The sequence below is a fragment of the Drosophila yakuba genome, chromosome 2R (assembly GCF_016746365.2).
Source record: "Drosophila yakuba strain Tai18E2 chromosome 2R, Prin_Dyak_Tai18E2_2.1, whole genome shotgun sequence".
Taxonomy (NCBI): domain Eukaryota; kingdom Metazoa; phylum Arthropoda; class Insecta; order Diptera; family Drosophilidae; genus Drosophila; species Drosophila yakuba.
The window spans coordinates 10,052,628-10,067,305 of NC_052528.2; the positions used below are offsets into that span (position 1 = coordinate 10,052,628).

The following is a 14,678-nucleotide window of genomic DNA, read 5'->3' on the forward strand; positions in this document are numbered from 1 at the left end:
ATTTATTTTCTAATTGTGAACACCTAGAATTTTTGAACCTTACTTACACGTTGCAATGGAGCAGAAAACAATCGTGGATTTTCTAGAGTACGATTGCGGTATTTTTCGCCTCCCTCTGTGTGGTATTTGCCCCTTCGCACGCTTCCCAACACTGGCCTCAGTTTGTGAATTTTTCGTAAGCCCATCTGTAGATGTTTTCGTCGCTGCGGACAATATTTTGACGTTCATACCGTTTGCGTATTTCGCAGAGACCAGTTTACGCGCTCGTAAAATCGCAAAAAATACACTTAACGCGATCGTTTATTCTGTTTGTGTAAGCACACTGCAATTGGCCTGCATTTTGCATAATTTACGCAACGAAGGCAACTGCGTGAGTGCACCGACACACAAACACACACCATAGCCGTGCAAAAGAGAGCCAAAGAGAGTGAGGAGCGCAGGCGAGTTGGCAGCCAAAGGCAAAAAATCAAAGTCTGTTGAAAATCCACGATAAAAATAGATCAAAATGACGCGCTTGAAACATTTCTCAGCATAGAACCTCCATTAATCGTATTAAGATTTAAATAACACCCAACGACCGTGAAAAAACCAAACATAGTGGTAAGTAAAAGCCGAGGGGAAAACAAGAAAAAACACGTCACACGTGCGTGTGCGTGTGAGTGTGTGCAAGCGAGTGAGTGGGTGGGTGTCATAAATATTTTCGCACACACTTGTTCCTGTATTGATTTTGTATTTTTGCACAGGTTCAAACTTGTGTGTGCCGCACTCCAATTGGTCCAGCTAAATCCAATTAGACTGGATCCTATGTAAAAACCACCACCGGAAAATCTTTTTCCCTGCTTCCTGAACAGCTGTTTTTGAAGTTTCTCGAAAATTTTCCACTCGCTCTGTTGCCCGAGGGAAAATTTTCGGGCACTTTAGGGCCTCCCGATTGAATGTAAACAGAAGCACACACAAAAGTGCGGAAAAGCGCTTAGATTTTCCTTGCCGGCTGTGGCCCAGTCTCTTTTTCCTTCTCTCTCTCTCTCTCTCTTTGGACTGTTGCCACCCACCAACCTGACACACTGAGCCACCCGCGAGCAACAACAGCAGCAAAGGCGGCTAAAACCACTCTGCAGCTTTTTACGGCCAGCGAAAAAGCTTCGTCAATCCAGTTGGCTAAAATCACTCCAAAAATTCGGGTTTATTTTAAGTTCTTAAACACAAATGCCCGCTTCTTTCAATAGATTTTAAATATGACTTAATAAATCCGGCTACAAATTTATCCTTTATGTACTGAAGTCTCAACTATGTAGATACTTTTTGAAATATATTCTTGTTACAATAACTTGAAACGATTAAAAAAACCATTCACTTTAAAAAACACCTAAAAGTCCTCAAAACTATAAAATTGAGATGTCTTCTGCTAACAATATTATATCATGTACAATATTCTGTCCAAGAATGAGAAAGTGTTGACCATCATTTCCCCTGAGACACACACTGCATTTTAACGAATATTCCAGAAACACTCCGAGAAAGCTTCTCTTGGCCAAAAGCAGCTTTCCTGCCGCTTTTTGTAGTCTCATTTATTGATTCCATTCCTCTCTTCTGTTCTTATTTCTACTTGCAGCCAAAGCAACGCAACGACGCACAAACGCTTACATAGTTAATAAAAGTGCATAAAATATTCGATTTCCGACTCTCTTCCGCCATATAAAGTGTTAAAAATCCGCCAAAATGTCGCGTTTAAGTAGTTTGTTTTTTGATTCCGCTGCCAAGTTAGAGACTAAAAAACTTAATTAATTCGATCGAGAAAAGTGAGAAGCAGCAGGCAGCAAAGAGTGAAAATACACAACAGCAAGATAATCACTTTCGAAACCAGTTTGTAAAGAATCGCGAAGAGTGTTCCAGAAAAGTGCAACCACACATTCCCACACACAGTATATGCACACACTATACACACATATAGGTAGAGCATCCGAGCATCAAAGCATCCAGGGATACGACCCACAACCACACCCACACCACCCACTTCGGTTAATCTTGCTTGGTAATTAAGGGTTCATCGCCTAATGGCAAGTTCGCTCAACAAGACGAGACACAGGCGCAGACTGGCTGCGATCTCGTTCCTATCGAATATCTCGTTAGATGGCACCCATCGGGACACCAATTTCGGCGCAACATTCGGCAGCAGCCTGCTCTGCAACCAGAATAAGAACCCATCCTCGCTGGGACTCGGCTCGGGGGGCTTTCATCCGCACTATCAGCAGCACCACCATCAGCGCAGCCACTCGGCGACGCACCACAACCACCAGAAGCGGCATCATACGCAGCAGCAGCAAAACACCCAACAGCAGCAACATCAGCAGCAGCAGCAGCATCAACAGCAGCAGCAGCAACAACATCAGCACCAGAATGGCGCCCTCTGTTCGCCGCTCCTCTGCAGCGCCGATGTCCACATGGGCATCGATGGCGGCATCGGGCTGGGAATGGGACTGGAGGACTGCACCACCGGTGCCAGCGATGGGGACGGGCATTTTAGTGAAACTGAAAATATGGGTCAATACCTGATGAACGTCCTGCCGGCCGCCGAACACATTCGCAGCAGCATTGTGCCGGCCGAGAGACGCAACATAAAGCGCCCGACCTCGTCGGGTCGTCAGAACCACCAGGCACCGGGCAATGGCAATATGGGCAATAAGCTCCAGCAGCAGCAGCAACTGCAGCAGCAGCAACAGCGGCAGGCACGGAGTTGCGCCGCCGGCAGCGGAGGATCGGGTGCCGAGAGTGGCAGCGATTCGGACAGCGTCAAGATACCGCTCAAGGTGTCCAATCTGGGCAGCGGCGGGGGCGTGGCCGGCGGAGCGGGCAGCAAGCTACTGCCGCTGAGGGAACGGTGAGTAATCCACAACTTTATCAAAATTCCAATTGTTATATCATGCAACTATCTTAACTTATTATTGTTCCTTATCAGCATTTTGCTTAACAGTTGCTGGAAATTGGCATCAAATTGGCTGTGTAAAAACAAGTTTAAAACTCGCTACTATATCTTTATAGTTTATTATAATCATTTATGGTTCATTCCCTTCAGAAGTAAAAGGTGCACGGTGTTTTCTTGTTAGTACGCATCTATAAGATTAGGAACCCATCACTATTTACGGGAAATGTCTAAAGTTATGGCCTCTTTAAACTTATTTTCTTCCAATTAAAAGATCTAGACTCTCGAAAATAGATGGACACGTGACGTCAAGTGGACAGTTTTTCCCTGTCGGTATCGCAATATTCTCAAACCATACGAATGAAATACGCTTTATATTCCTTAGCTCTTTGTTGATTTATAAATACTTTGTGGCTACGAAAAATGAATCATATCGCTTGATCGCTGAACTTTTGTTCAGTTCAATTAAGCTGTCGTCATAATTGGCAGCGATTTTCCCCCTCCTCGATTCGTTAATTGAAATTTCCGCTAAGTTTGTGATAGCCAATTGACACTTGGTCTCTAATTTGCTTACAAAAAGGCTCAGCTTGATCGAAAGTACCGCGAAAACAAAACGCCAAGCTGGGCGGTCTTCTATTGAAAATTATTTATAAATATAAGCTTGTGAAAATTGAGAGAGTGCTTTTCCGATTGTGACGTATATTCGCAGATGGCGACTTTTTGCACGTTTTCAACGACTGATGCTGCATAATTGGGGGTCTGTTGCCGGTCGCTTGGCGCTAAAAATACTACCCCAAAAATACACATTTATATATTTTGATACGAAGAGAGGGGTTAGGGGTTGGAGGGGTTACCGAATCGGCTTCATTCATCAACGTGTGCCGGCTCAATTAACGTAAATTAGAGAGCGTGCCCAGCCGAAAGCTGTGCAAACAATTGTTTGAATTGAATTGAGTTGAATTGAATTGCATGTCTAGGGGCGTCGGTGTTCGTTTAATTTGGAACTTTTGTCCGAGGCGCCGGGCATTTTGTCACGCACTTAAACGGCCTGTCAGCGCTGAATCATGGGTATTATCTGGGTGTATTAGCGCAAAGTAATTACGCAATGCCAAATGCGTGTGCCATCGAATCGGTCGTAAATCGCGGGCGAAACGCTCGCAAACCGCATTGAACTTTCGGCCTCCCCACCCCTGTCCCTACAGCAGGTGCTTTCTTTGTCTTTCTCCGCGCAAAGCTAAGGTGCATCGCAGAGCTTTTACTTCCCCAATGCCAGCGACAAGTTTCGTTGAACTCGGCCAATGCGCTTTGACAAACTGACCTTGTTTGCCACATGCAGCTTTGCAGTCGTGCTCCGCTGGCGTTTAGCTATTTCTGCCTAGCGTTTTCGGTTTCTTTCGCATGCTGCCGCCACTCAACTGGTGGCTAACCCGTTTCTCCGGGGGCACCGCGGATTCCGGGGGGTGGTGGCCTATTGTCGTCTATCCGCAAGTTACATACTTGTAGATATGCAATTGGCACCCGGCCAATTGGCTTGTCAGCGACCTGTCATGGCCATTTGCTGGGGCACATCAAATTCCCGGGGATTCTGTTTTAGTTTGGCAATAACTATGTTAAAGCTCAGGGATGCTGTTACTAAAGTATACCGCTAATTATACCACTCAAAGCTTATCTATATACAGCACCAAAAAGGTGTCTTAATCTGTAGTTGTGCCATATAAGATCTTACTGCGCCATCAAAGCTAAACTGTCGAACGAGCCATAAAGATGCAAATTTATGACTCTTATTGCAGTGAGCAGTACCCTGAATAACAAACAGTCAACAAATATTATGGGAAAAACTGAAAAATACTTCGCAGATGTAAACAAGTACAAACTATTATCAACTTTAGGTGCAAGGAGTTTTTTGATCTATTTCGATACAGTTAAAAGTTCCAAATTTTGTAGTTTGCACCTTATCTCAGCGATGACTAGCAGTACATCACATATGTACAAATGGCAGTCAACTGATAAGATTAGTTAGAATAGATCTTGATACACAATAAAAAGTCCAATCAAGGGATCTTTTACACTCAGCACGTTTATCTGCCATGTGGGAACGATCAAATAATCAAAGATTATAAAAGCACCCGATGAAAAATCTTAGCGACGTTAAACACCTAAATGAAGTGGTGTTTCTCGTGTCAGCTGATTTAAGTTAATTATTAAATATTTTCCCTTTCCATTGCAATTACAATGATAGATTCCGATAATCGTGACTCAGATAAATGAGAATTTCTTGCCACATCATCAAGTAACAAAGTATCTAAGCAATTTCAAATATGTATTCATAAGTGCTTCCAGCTTCTCTTATTTCGCGGCATAAAAACAAAAATATTATGCTCTTCGTGGAGGCAAAAAGCAAGTTCTGTATTTACCCACCAATCTAGGATTACATTACTATTTCCGCTCTGGAATGGGATAGCAATTTTGTTGATGGCAAAACTTGTTGAAGAGGCAAATTGTTGCAAACAACAATATTATGTTATGCGAATCGTCCGCATTTTTCGTTGTGGGAATCTTGCCACAAAAAGCTGCGCAGGCGCAAAAACAAACTGCGTCGCAATTGGCAAAACCAAAACAAACTACTTATGTCCAGTTTTTGTTTTGAAACCTGAGCTGCTTTTTGTGGAGTTGGCCAATGAATGGGAATATGAAAGAGAAAAAAAAAAAAAAAACGAAAAAACCCGAAACTCTACCGAGAACGTAAACAATTTTTTATTGCCCAGCTATCATATTTTCATTCTCGGTTTTCACTTCCTCTTCAAAGGTTGCGTCATGGCAATTAACTTGATTTAAGGGAGTGGCCCGGCCCGGCCCTCTTTGTCCATCCAACGGCCCAAGGACCTCCAAGGACCTCCAGCCGGCAAAAGGCAAAGCTCGGCATTGAACTTGAGCTTTTGTGGCCTCATCCTGCTGGCTGCCTCGTACCAATTTCAATGTCAATGTCAAATGCCGAGCCAGCAAACCTGTCCAAACAGCGAGAAGTCCTCATCAAACCCCCCAACCCCCTCATTTCGTTCACTCCACCAAACTGGGTAACCTTGAGGCAGAGTTTTATGCAATCGACGACGTAATAAGAACCGGTTTGCCCTGTTCTTGTTTGTTTTCGTTATTTTTTCGCACTACTTGTGCGTTTCAGGGGCTCTAATCCTTCTGTTCAAGGACGCGCCGTTCCGAAAGGGTTTCCTTTATGCCGGCGGGGTGGTTAAATGTGTGTCAGTGGTGCAAAAAGCAAAAAGCAAAGAGCTTGAAGTGCATACTGCAGTTTGCCACTGCATCCAAGCTAATGCAAGCAACCCCTAGAACTTGTTTTGCCTTCAGAACACACAGAAAACAATTACTTTAACTTGAAAGTAACTTTGGACTAGAAAAGTTTTGTTTACTTTTTTTTTGAAATCCTGTGAACATGTATCTAATTGTTTTCTGTGCATCTGGAAGCTCTGCTAAAGTCAATACAGACCGCCATAAAGCTCCATTGCCACGCTTGTCGGTGAAGAAATGAACGATAAGCAGCCCAAAGATGACATAGACACACCTAATCCGAATCGCAAATGTATGTATATGTATCTACATATGACTTTGTGGAGTCCATTGCACATAGTACCCCAAACAAAGACCCTCGCGATAAACAAAGCTCTCTGCACTTCTTATCGGCTAAACTTAATGCGCCCTGCTAGTAAATAGCGACTTAATATATGTATTAAATCGACACATGTTCGAACTCCACGTCATTTCCATGGCACTGTATTGTGTTTTATCTGCTCCATTGTATTTGGAAGTAGTAAAAGCGGTTAAAAGCGGATAAAATGGGTTCCCGTTTCAGTGATTTCTCGGTTTTCGCTCTTGCCAAAGTTTTTTTTTCTTTTCTTATAATGCTCGTTTGCTCTTGAAGTTGAGACCTGGACAAAAAACTAGTAGATACTAATAGTACTAGTCGCCCGCCACTTCCATTTCTTTGTTTGTGCTTTTTATCGACAGCCTTCAATTGGACTTGTAAATACACAATATTATTTGCCTATTTGCTTTATGTAATTATGTACATATGTATGTACTTTCGACTTGTGTAAACATTTCGATCGTCGTTTTGTGTGTCTCTTCCGAAATCGCTGGCGTTTTTTGGCATTCCGTTTTGCTCCCACTGTTTGTTTACAAAACGCTTATTCTTTTGTTACGCCTTCATTTCCTAACGCGATTATTGTTATTGTTGCTTGCCGATGGGTTTCGCTGGATGTGTCCCACCTTATCTAGAACACCATTTCGTTCCGAAATCCACTTTTGTTCGAGGTGAAAGGAAGCTAGTATGTACATATATGTATATTGATAATGCTGGAATCAATTTGCGTCATTTATCGCCAAAACAAAGTCTCAAGTGGCAATTTCTAGTTATTACTTGCAGTGTATCTTCTACCAGGGTTGTTTCAGATGGTTCGGTAGTAGTTATTTCCAGATACTCCATCTATCCTAGACATAAGAAATGTAGTGTACATAATAAGAAAATGTTAATGGAAGTTGGCTTTTCTAGCGGTTTGCTGGCGTTTCTCTAGCGATTTGAAAGCGGTTTGCTGGCGTTTTTAGAAACCAAACTTTTTCCATTCGTTTTGGAGTTGTCAAACATGTTTTAATACATTTACATATTTCTTTTAGTATATTTTTTAGTTTTTGTTTGTTTCTGGGTGACAGCGTTTATCAGCAAAACTGCATGTTTAAGCTCATGGGCACGTGATCTGATCAAATGGAAACTTATATAATAAAACCTACTTCCATTAACATCTGTTTGCACTAGCCAGCTGATAGCAGCAAAAACAACAAACCACGATGACAATAACAAAAGCGATTGCTGATAAAAGCCCGATTGAGTCAGTTGATTTGATTGCTTCACACACACAAAGAAAAAACCTTTAAGGGGGAAAGATATCGCAATTAAAATATTGTTTATTTTCTTCATCTTTGTCTGGGCAAGATTTATTTGCTTGCTCTCTCGTATAGAAACGTGAAAAGTATATTTACCTAAGCTTTTAGTAGCAGTTCTCGGTCAATATTTGCAATCAAAATAAAATCAAAGAGGTAGTCTCTAGGCGAAAGACATATGTACATATCAGATCTGCACAGCTGGGAGATAAATGCTATAGGATTTCATTATTTATATAATACAAGGCATGCAAATTTGTTAAGTGACTTGAGTTTTTATTTTATTTTTCCTACTTATCGGTTATGACAACAACAGAAGTCGGATTGTTCGCGATTAAACATTATGCTATTAGCAGAAAATGTAACAGATTCGTCTAACATTCTGTTTGTTTACAGCACTGTATACTTATCAGATTCTGTTATGAACATTTTCTAACGCACTTAAGGCGATATTCTATAAATAGCACTGTACATAGTAGAATGTTATGCAAGTCTTCGTGTTAATGAAGAATTCAAAAATTCATCGAAGATTCTTCTGCGATGGTTTAAAAAATGCTGGATCATTTTTCTTCCAATCCATCAAATCTATTGTTAGAATTTCAATATTGTTTGCTTATATCACAGGGGCACAGCACTTCATAGACGGAGTTTCCAAAAAACGAAATTAAAATAGAAAAACTATAAATACCATACCATGCACGCACACTTGCATAATTGCTTGAGTTGCAGTGGTGGTCTATAGTTCATCTCTCTCGCTCGCACACGCACTTTGCCCAACCTCTTATCAACTCACACACACAGAGAAGCACACAAACTCATTAGCGAGTCAATAGGTAGACAAACCGAAAACACAAAAGCAAACGCACAAAAATAAATGTTTACTCGGCCCTTTACTTCTTCTCTTCTTCTTCTTTGGCCAAACATACACACGCACACACACACACATTTCGAAGTTATCCCCAACCATTTCATCTCCCCCTCTTCCTCATCCAACTGTTGTAAGCATGTAAAACTAAACTCCAGCTGCTAATTCTGAGCGCCTGTTAAAATGCTCCAACTAATTAACGGGTTATGACAGCCTAGGCGCCACCTCCATCATATTTTTGGGTTGGGCTTGCATGGGGTTTTTTAATGAAAAGCGAGCTGCCTTGCACTTCATCCAGCTAATTAACGCAGAATCGTCACCACGAGAAACTTGAGGGGAGTTTGCGCACAGCCCCCTGCTCCCTGCCCCTCTTCCTCCTGCCCCTGCCCCACTCCTGCCCCAAAAGACCACACTTTTTGACTTTAACCTCGACCTAGACCAATTATCCCAAGGTAGTCAACCAGGCGCACAGATGCCGTCAAGATGTCGACTTCAGTTGGCTAATTGACTAGCGTTGCGGCTGCCCTTCGGCACTGCACATGTGTGCGAACGAGTGTGTGTGTGCGTGTGCGAGTGTTTGTGTCAATGTGTTTGATTTCCAAAAATACACAAGCGATAAGCAGGCGGGCCTCTACTTTGATCGCCCTTTAAACGCACAAGGGAAAATCTTTTGGCCCCGCCGACTTTTCTCTCCGTTTCTGCGGGCCTGTGAAAATATCGATCATTGCGTGAGGGGTGTGACGATGGGCCCCCGCGATGAAGAGGGTTCCAGAGATGGAGCTCTCAAGAGCTACCCTTAAAAAAGCTAAAATTTGTTATAACCTAAGCGAGATTCGAAAATAATTAAGATCGCGTGTATGTATGTAACTGTATTAAGTAATAATTATAAAGATAACTAATTGTTATTATAGCGCAATAAGACTACACTGTTGCATCATAGGTTTTCCAATTTAATTTTCAAAATAAAAAATGTTTCATTTTAAAAACCTAAAAAGTAATACATAGCTTTTAAACTTAAACATTAAAAGTAGTTTTTTAATAGCTATAGTGCCATCACTAGTCTCTTCGTTCGCATTTGTCATTGAATTTATAAATACCTAAAAAACAGCGTATTTTAAAGCAGCAACAACTTGAAGCGAAAAAAACGCCTTCAAGGTCCAGCCCAGCGCGTTTTTGTATCGTTTTGTGCGCGTTTTTCACGCTACTTGCATTGTTGAGCGCCTGTTGCTCCTTAGATCGCTACAATTCTAACCGATCTCCTGATTCTCGCTTGCAGCACCTTCAGCAATGGGGCAAGCGACCAGAACTTGCAGCCGGAGCGGAGGGCACGTTTGAACACGGCGCCGGGAATGCGGGTTGGCTCTAGTTCGAGCATTGCCATGGGAGGCGGCCTGAAGCGCACCTATGTCTTGAGCGGATCGAGCGTCAGCCACATCACCGACGACAGCAGCACGGAGAGCCTGACTCCGGCGAGCAACTTTGCTGGCAGTTTCCGGAACAGCCTCAGCAAGTCGGTCCAGATCAGCGATAGCCGGCGAGGAACCTCCGGCCAGCCATTGGGACTTGGACAGGCACGGGATGAGCGCATGGTGCTGGTGTCGCGCAAGATTCCGTTCTTCATATTCTCCTCACTTCCCTACTACAAGGGCAAGAATGGAAGGTAAACTAAAAAACTATATTACTTTTAATTATTATTATAATAATTATTTACCAATTTTCAGAGCTGAGTTTCGCAAGGAGGATCGTCGTCGTCGGAATCCATCCACTTCACGTCCTTTGAGCTCGATCAACGATGCACCATTCGATCCGTTTGATTTGCTGGGAATACAGAAGGCCGAAAGTGGTCAGGTGAGTCAAAAAGTTTAACTAAATTAGAACTGAACTTAATAATAATAACTAAATCTTTTTATTTACAGGATATATCATATGGTCATCTGCTGATTCCTTCACGTCAGTACGAAAAAGAGCGCAAAAAGCATGGCAATGCATCGGCGAATCCTTCCATCTTTGAGAACCAAATGGAGATCACGAGCACAGCGGCGCTCAAGAATCATGGCATAGCGAGGTTGGTGCCGGCTTCCAGTATATGCCAGCATATTTTGGATCATCTTTCGTATCATTTATGTTGAACACATTCAATCAGCTCCATTTTGTCATGCCCATGAACCATTCTAAACATTCATTGAAAGTCATAATGCATGGTTAGCCATACCGAACGACCACTGTAAACTAATAATCCCTTTGTCTGATCGAATAGCAAGTAGCCAAGTACAGAATACAATCTCTGTTGAACAGATTTCACCACAACTTGCAATTCTGAGTACGATTCCATTAAAAATTAAAAGTAAACATAAAGCTTCTTTGTTACCTTCTCGAATTACTCGGTTATTGGAGACACTGGTTTAGCTCGTGTTTGTCAACAGCTATAGAGCTGACCTAGCAAGACCTCTAAATCTGACTCATCAAGAGTTGAGCGTGATATTACCCAAACCGATAATTATAAATTCACTGGAGTTTAGCACATTTTTCGCATTTATATAATACCAAAATCGAAAGATATTTTTATTGATTAATAAGCTAGAATATTCAATTATTTTCTTTGTTTTGGTTCGGTAATATTTGACCCAAAAAAAAAAAAAAACCATTATGTGCCATTAACTTTTGCTAATTCATTTAACGCTTTGCACTACTTCGTTTCAGCACAAAAACCATAACCAAACGTCAAGGCAAATGGTAAATTTTGAAAACAGCTAATATGACTAAAACAAAACAGCCAACCTAGCTATGGTACCTGGTGCTTTATGTAATTAAACTACTGTAGTTCCAAAGCCTGGTTGACTGCCAAAAGCTTTTAGCCCACTAACCAATATCACCTGTCCCCACATACACACCTCCAGCCACCCACTCGCACACATCTAACGAACAGCAATGCTTCGACTAACCCAATCCCGCCTTCTCTCACGCGCTATCTTAGCATATACTTCATATTTCGAATGCATCCTAATCATTTGATTGACTTCACAGGTGCTTCACGTACGAGAACAACAACCGCAATAGTGCAACCAGTCCGACGCCAGACATGAAGCTGGATATGGACATTGAGAGTGTTATTCTGGGCGGAGACTCGTCTCGTGGACAAGTGGTGAGTTGTATGATTCCTCCCGCTGAAATCTTTATTAACTCCAGTTATGTCTTGCGTAATCGACAGTACTCCGCCAGCATTTTGGACGATCCGGAGTTGATTGCCGGAAAGCATCGCACTTTGCTGACCTTCACCTCTTACATGACCTCGGTCATTGACTATGTGCGCCCATCCGATCTTAAGAAGGAGTTGAACGATAAGTTTCGCGAGAAGTTCCCCACCATCCAGCTCACGCTGAGCAAGCTGAGGAGGTAAGACTCGGAATCTGAAGGACTAACTTTGGCTTAACTTTTGAAAATAAACAAAACTCCAAGTAACGTCATAGAGAACCAATTACAATAAAAAGTGGTGAAAATTCTTAAGAATTTTACACCATAGCCTAATTTTCAGTACCCATATAAAGGAACCATACTAATCCATTTACGTTTCGCTTGCAGTATTAAGCGGGAGATGCGCAGGATCAACAAACTGGACTCGCGCATCGATCTGGTGACCATATCGCAGGCGTACGTGTACTTTGAGAAGCTCATCCTGGCCAATCTGATCAACAAGAGTAACCGCAAGCTGTGCGCCGGCGCCTGTCTGCTGCTCAGCGCCAAGATGAACGACGTGAAGGGGGACGCCCTCAAGAGCCTCATCGAGAAGACGGAGAGTGTGTTCCGGCTGAATCGCAAGGAGCTGATCTCGTCGGAGTTCGCCGTGCTGGTGGCGCTGGAGTTCAGCCTGCACGTGAGCCGGCACGAGGTCCTGCCGCACTATCAGCGGCTGCTCTACGAGTCCTAGGACTGGCCCAAGCGCTGCGCCGAGAAGAGTTTCCTGGCGGCAGCGCAGGCTGTACAGCAGTTGTGTCGCAAAGGCAGTCGCAAGTAGGCGTTCGTACTTATAGCATACTTTCGGGTGTTGGGTTTTCAACGATCATATTGATAATATTGCCTAGGCTTAGGGCGTAGCTAAATAAGTTTTGCTAAAACGGTCACAAAACAACAAAACGAGACAAAAATAAAACAAAACAAATTGAAAACACACTAAAAAACAATTTACATATACTAGTATATCCCAAAATTACCTTTGGTCCTGATTCCTAGACTCCTAAGTGTTTATGTTTAAAAATATGTTTTCTTCGGTTTCTGTTATAGACATTTCAAAAATGAATAAACTAAAGTTAACCAAACGAACACCACTCGTGCGTTTGATAAGTTAAGCGCTTATCAGCATTCTCTGCCGCCGGCTACTGTAGTTGTAATGTTAATTTTATTCAAATTTTATTCCATTGCCCACGATCTCTGCCTGTTGCCGTTTGCTGTTGGCCGCATGACCAAAGCCAGCTAATCCGCCCCAGCACGCTCGAAGATCCCACGTACCAGACGCTTATCCCCCGCCCTTAAGCCACGCCGTTTTTGGGGCATCGAGTGGAATGCCTTTGCTGGGGACTTGATGGCCCATCAATCAGAAATCAATAAATAACTGACGATCGATTATTTGCTAGCGCAACAGGCGCTCAGAGCCCGGCAACAGGTGGTAAAAAAAGCGAAAAAAAAGAGTTCTCTTTCTCTATAAACAAATACGACCGGGCGATAACCCAAAAATACGGGCAACTCAAACGTGCTGGCACGGGGTGTGTGTGGGAAGGGGGGGTGTCGGATCTGCGGGGGGTCTACGTGCCTGCACATCGCCTTTTGTTCCATTCGACGCTTGTTGTTGTAGTGTCTGTTAACTCTTTTGTGATAAGCCACATGGTTTTTGTAGCTGGCTGCCTTTCGGGCGGCCAGCAAATGGGCAGAAGTTGCTGGCGCATGTAATGCGATGCAATCGCACTTGGCGTTTTGCCTTATCAGCAATATGGTTTTCGTTCCTGTTGCTTCTTAATTGAGACTGCAAAATACCCTCGGAATGGGTTTACTCACTGATTACTTGCTCTTTAATGCAATCAGCCGTTATATCATTTTTTTTTATAAACAGTAAAACAGCCCGCTTTAAAATTTTTCTTATTTTTATATTTCTCTTTATTTTGTGTCTGCTTATATGTAATGAAAACTGCATAAGTAATACATTACTATGATATGTTTGCTTTTTTTAGTATAATAGGTATTCCTTCTGAAATGTTGTTTAAATGTGCTTTTTCCATATATTCTATATTCTAAGCATTCGTATTTTTTCTAGATATTAATTATACTTTTGTATGTTTATAAACATTTCATTAAGTTAGTTTTTAATAGTATTTCTTTCAGTGAAATATATTTAAAAAGCAATTTTTTCACGTTTATATTCCATGGAGCTGACAGATGCATTCAGAAACACCATTAAAAAGTAATCTCAGAATCCGAAAAACGTAATTACGCCAAATTGGTTAGTCAGCTAAAAAGCTCATTAGTGAAATGGCTCCGGAGCAAAGACATGGACGTGGACATGGACATGGCGTATCCTGCACTCCCCGCACTTCCCGGATAGAAGACTGCCACATGTAGCTGCATAATGAAGGCGCTCAAAACTAATTAACGCGAAAGCCGAGGCGGAACAGAAGGCATCCACACAGATACCATCCCCAACAGGCACTTCACTCAACCCCCAACCACCCAGCGAGCCAACCACCGAACCACCATACATCCACCCACCCGTTTCACATTCTCTCTTTTGGGACAGGGAATGCTGCTCGATGGGTCTGTTCGCCTGACATTCAAGTCTACCGCTCGTCTAGGCCACCGGGTGTGGCAAGGGGTGGGGGTGATACTGGGTGGCTCAGCCCCATCACCACCCACACACGGCCAGCAACAACAACAGCAATGCTGGTTTATTACTCATTAGCA

General features: G+C 42.7%; 1 protein-coding gene across 2 annotated transcripts; it reads left to right on the forward strand.

The window, feature by feature from the left end:
• Positions 1 to 164: 164 nt before the first annotated feature.
• On the forward strand, positions 165 to 13,049 carry LOC6529922 (CDK5 and ABL1 enzyme substrate 1). Of its 2 annotated transcripts, XM_002090843.3 has the most exons (9): positions 165 to 600; positions 1,613 to 2,878; positions 10,009 to 10,392; positions 10,454 to 10,580; positions 10,649 to 10,797; positions 11,433 to 11,465; positions 11,757 to 11,874; positions 11,941 to 12,125; positions 12,312 to 13,049. In XM_002090843.3, exons 2-9 carry the CDS (start codon positions 2,055 to 2,057, stop codon positions 12,655 to 12,657), a joined length of 2,166 nt encoding a protein of 721 aa, XP_002090879.2. In that variant the 5' UTR covers positions 165 to 600; positions 1,613 to 2,054; the 3' UTR covers positions 12,658 to 13,049. The 2 variants fall into 2 exon arrangements, with proteins under 2 accessions (XP_002090879.2, XP_039227805.1); XM_039371871.1 differs by lacking the exon at positions 11,433 to 11,465 and having other exon boundaries at positions 166 to 600.
• Positions 13,050 to 14,678: the final 1,629 nt, after the last annotated feature.

Coding starts and splice junctions, on each gene's coding strand:
- LOC6529922 (XM_002090843.3), top strand. CDS start 2,055: ATGGCAAGTTCGCTCAACAAGACGAGACACAGGCGCAGACTGGCTGCG. Junction 10,393..10,453: donor TACAAGGGCAAGAATGGAAG/GTAAACTAAAAA, acceptor ACCAATTTTCAG/AGCTGAGTTTCGCAAGGAGG. Junction 10,581..10,648: donor AGAAGGCCGAAAGTGGTCAG/GTGAGTCAAAAA, acceptor TTTTATTTACAG/GATATATCATATGGTCATCT.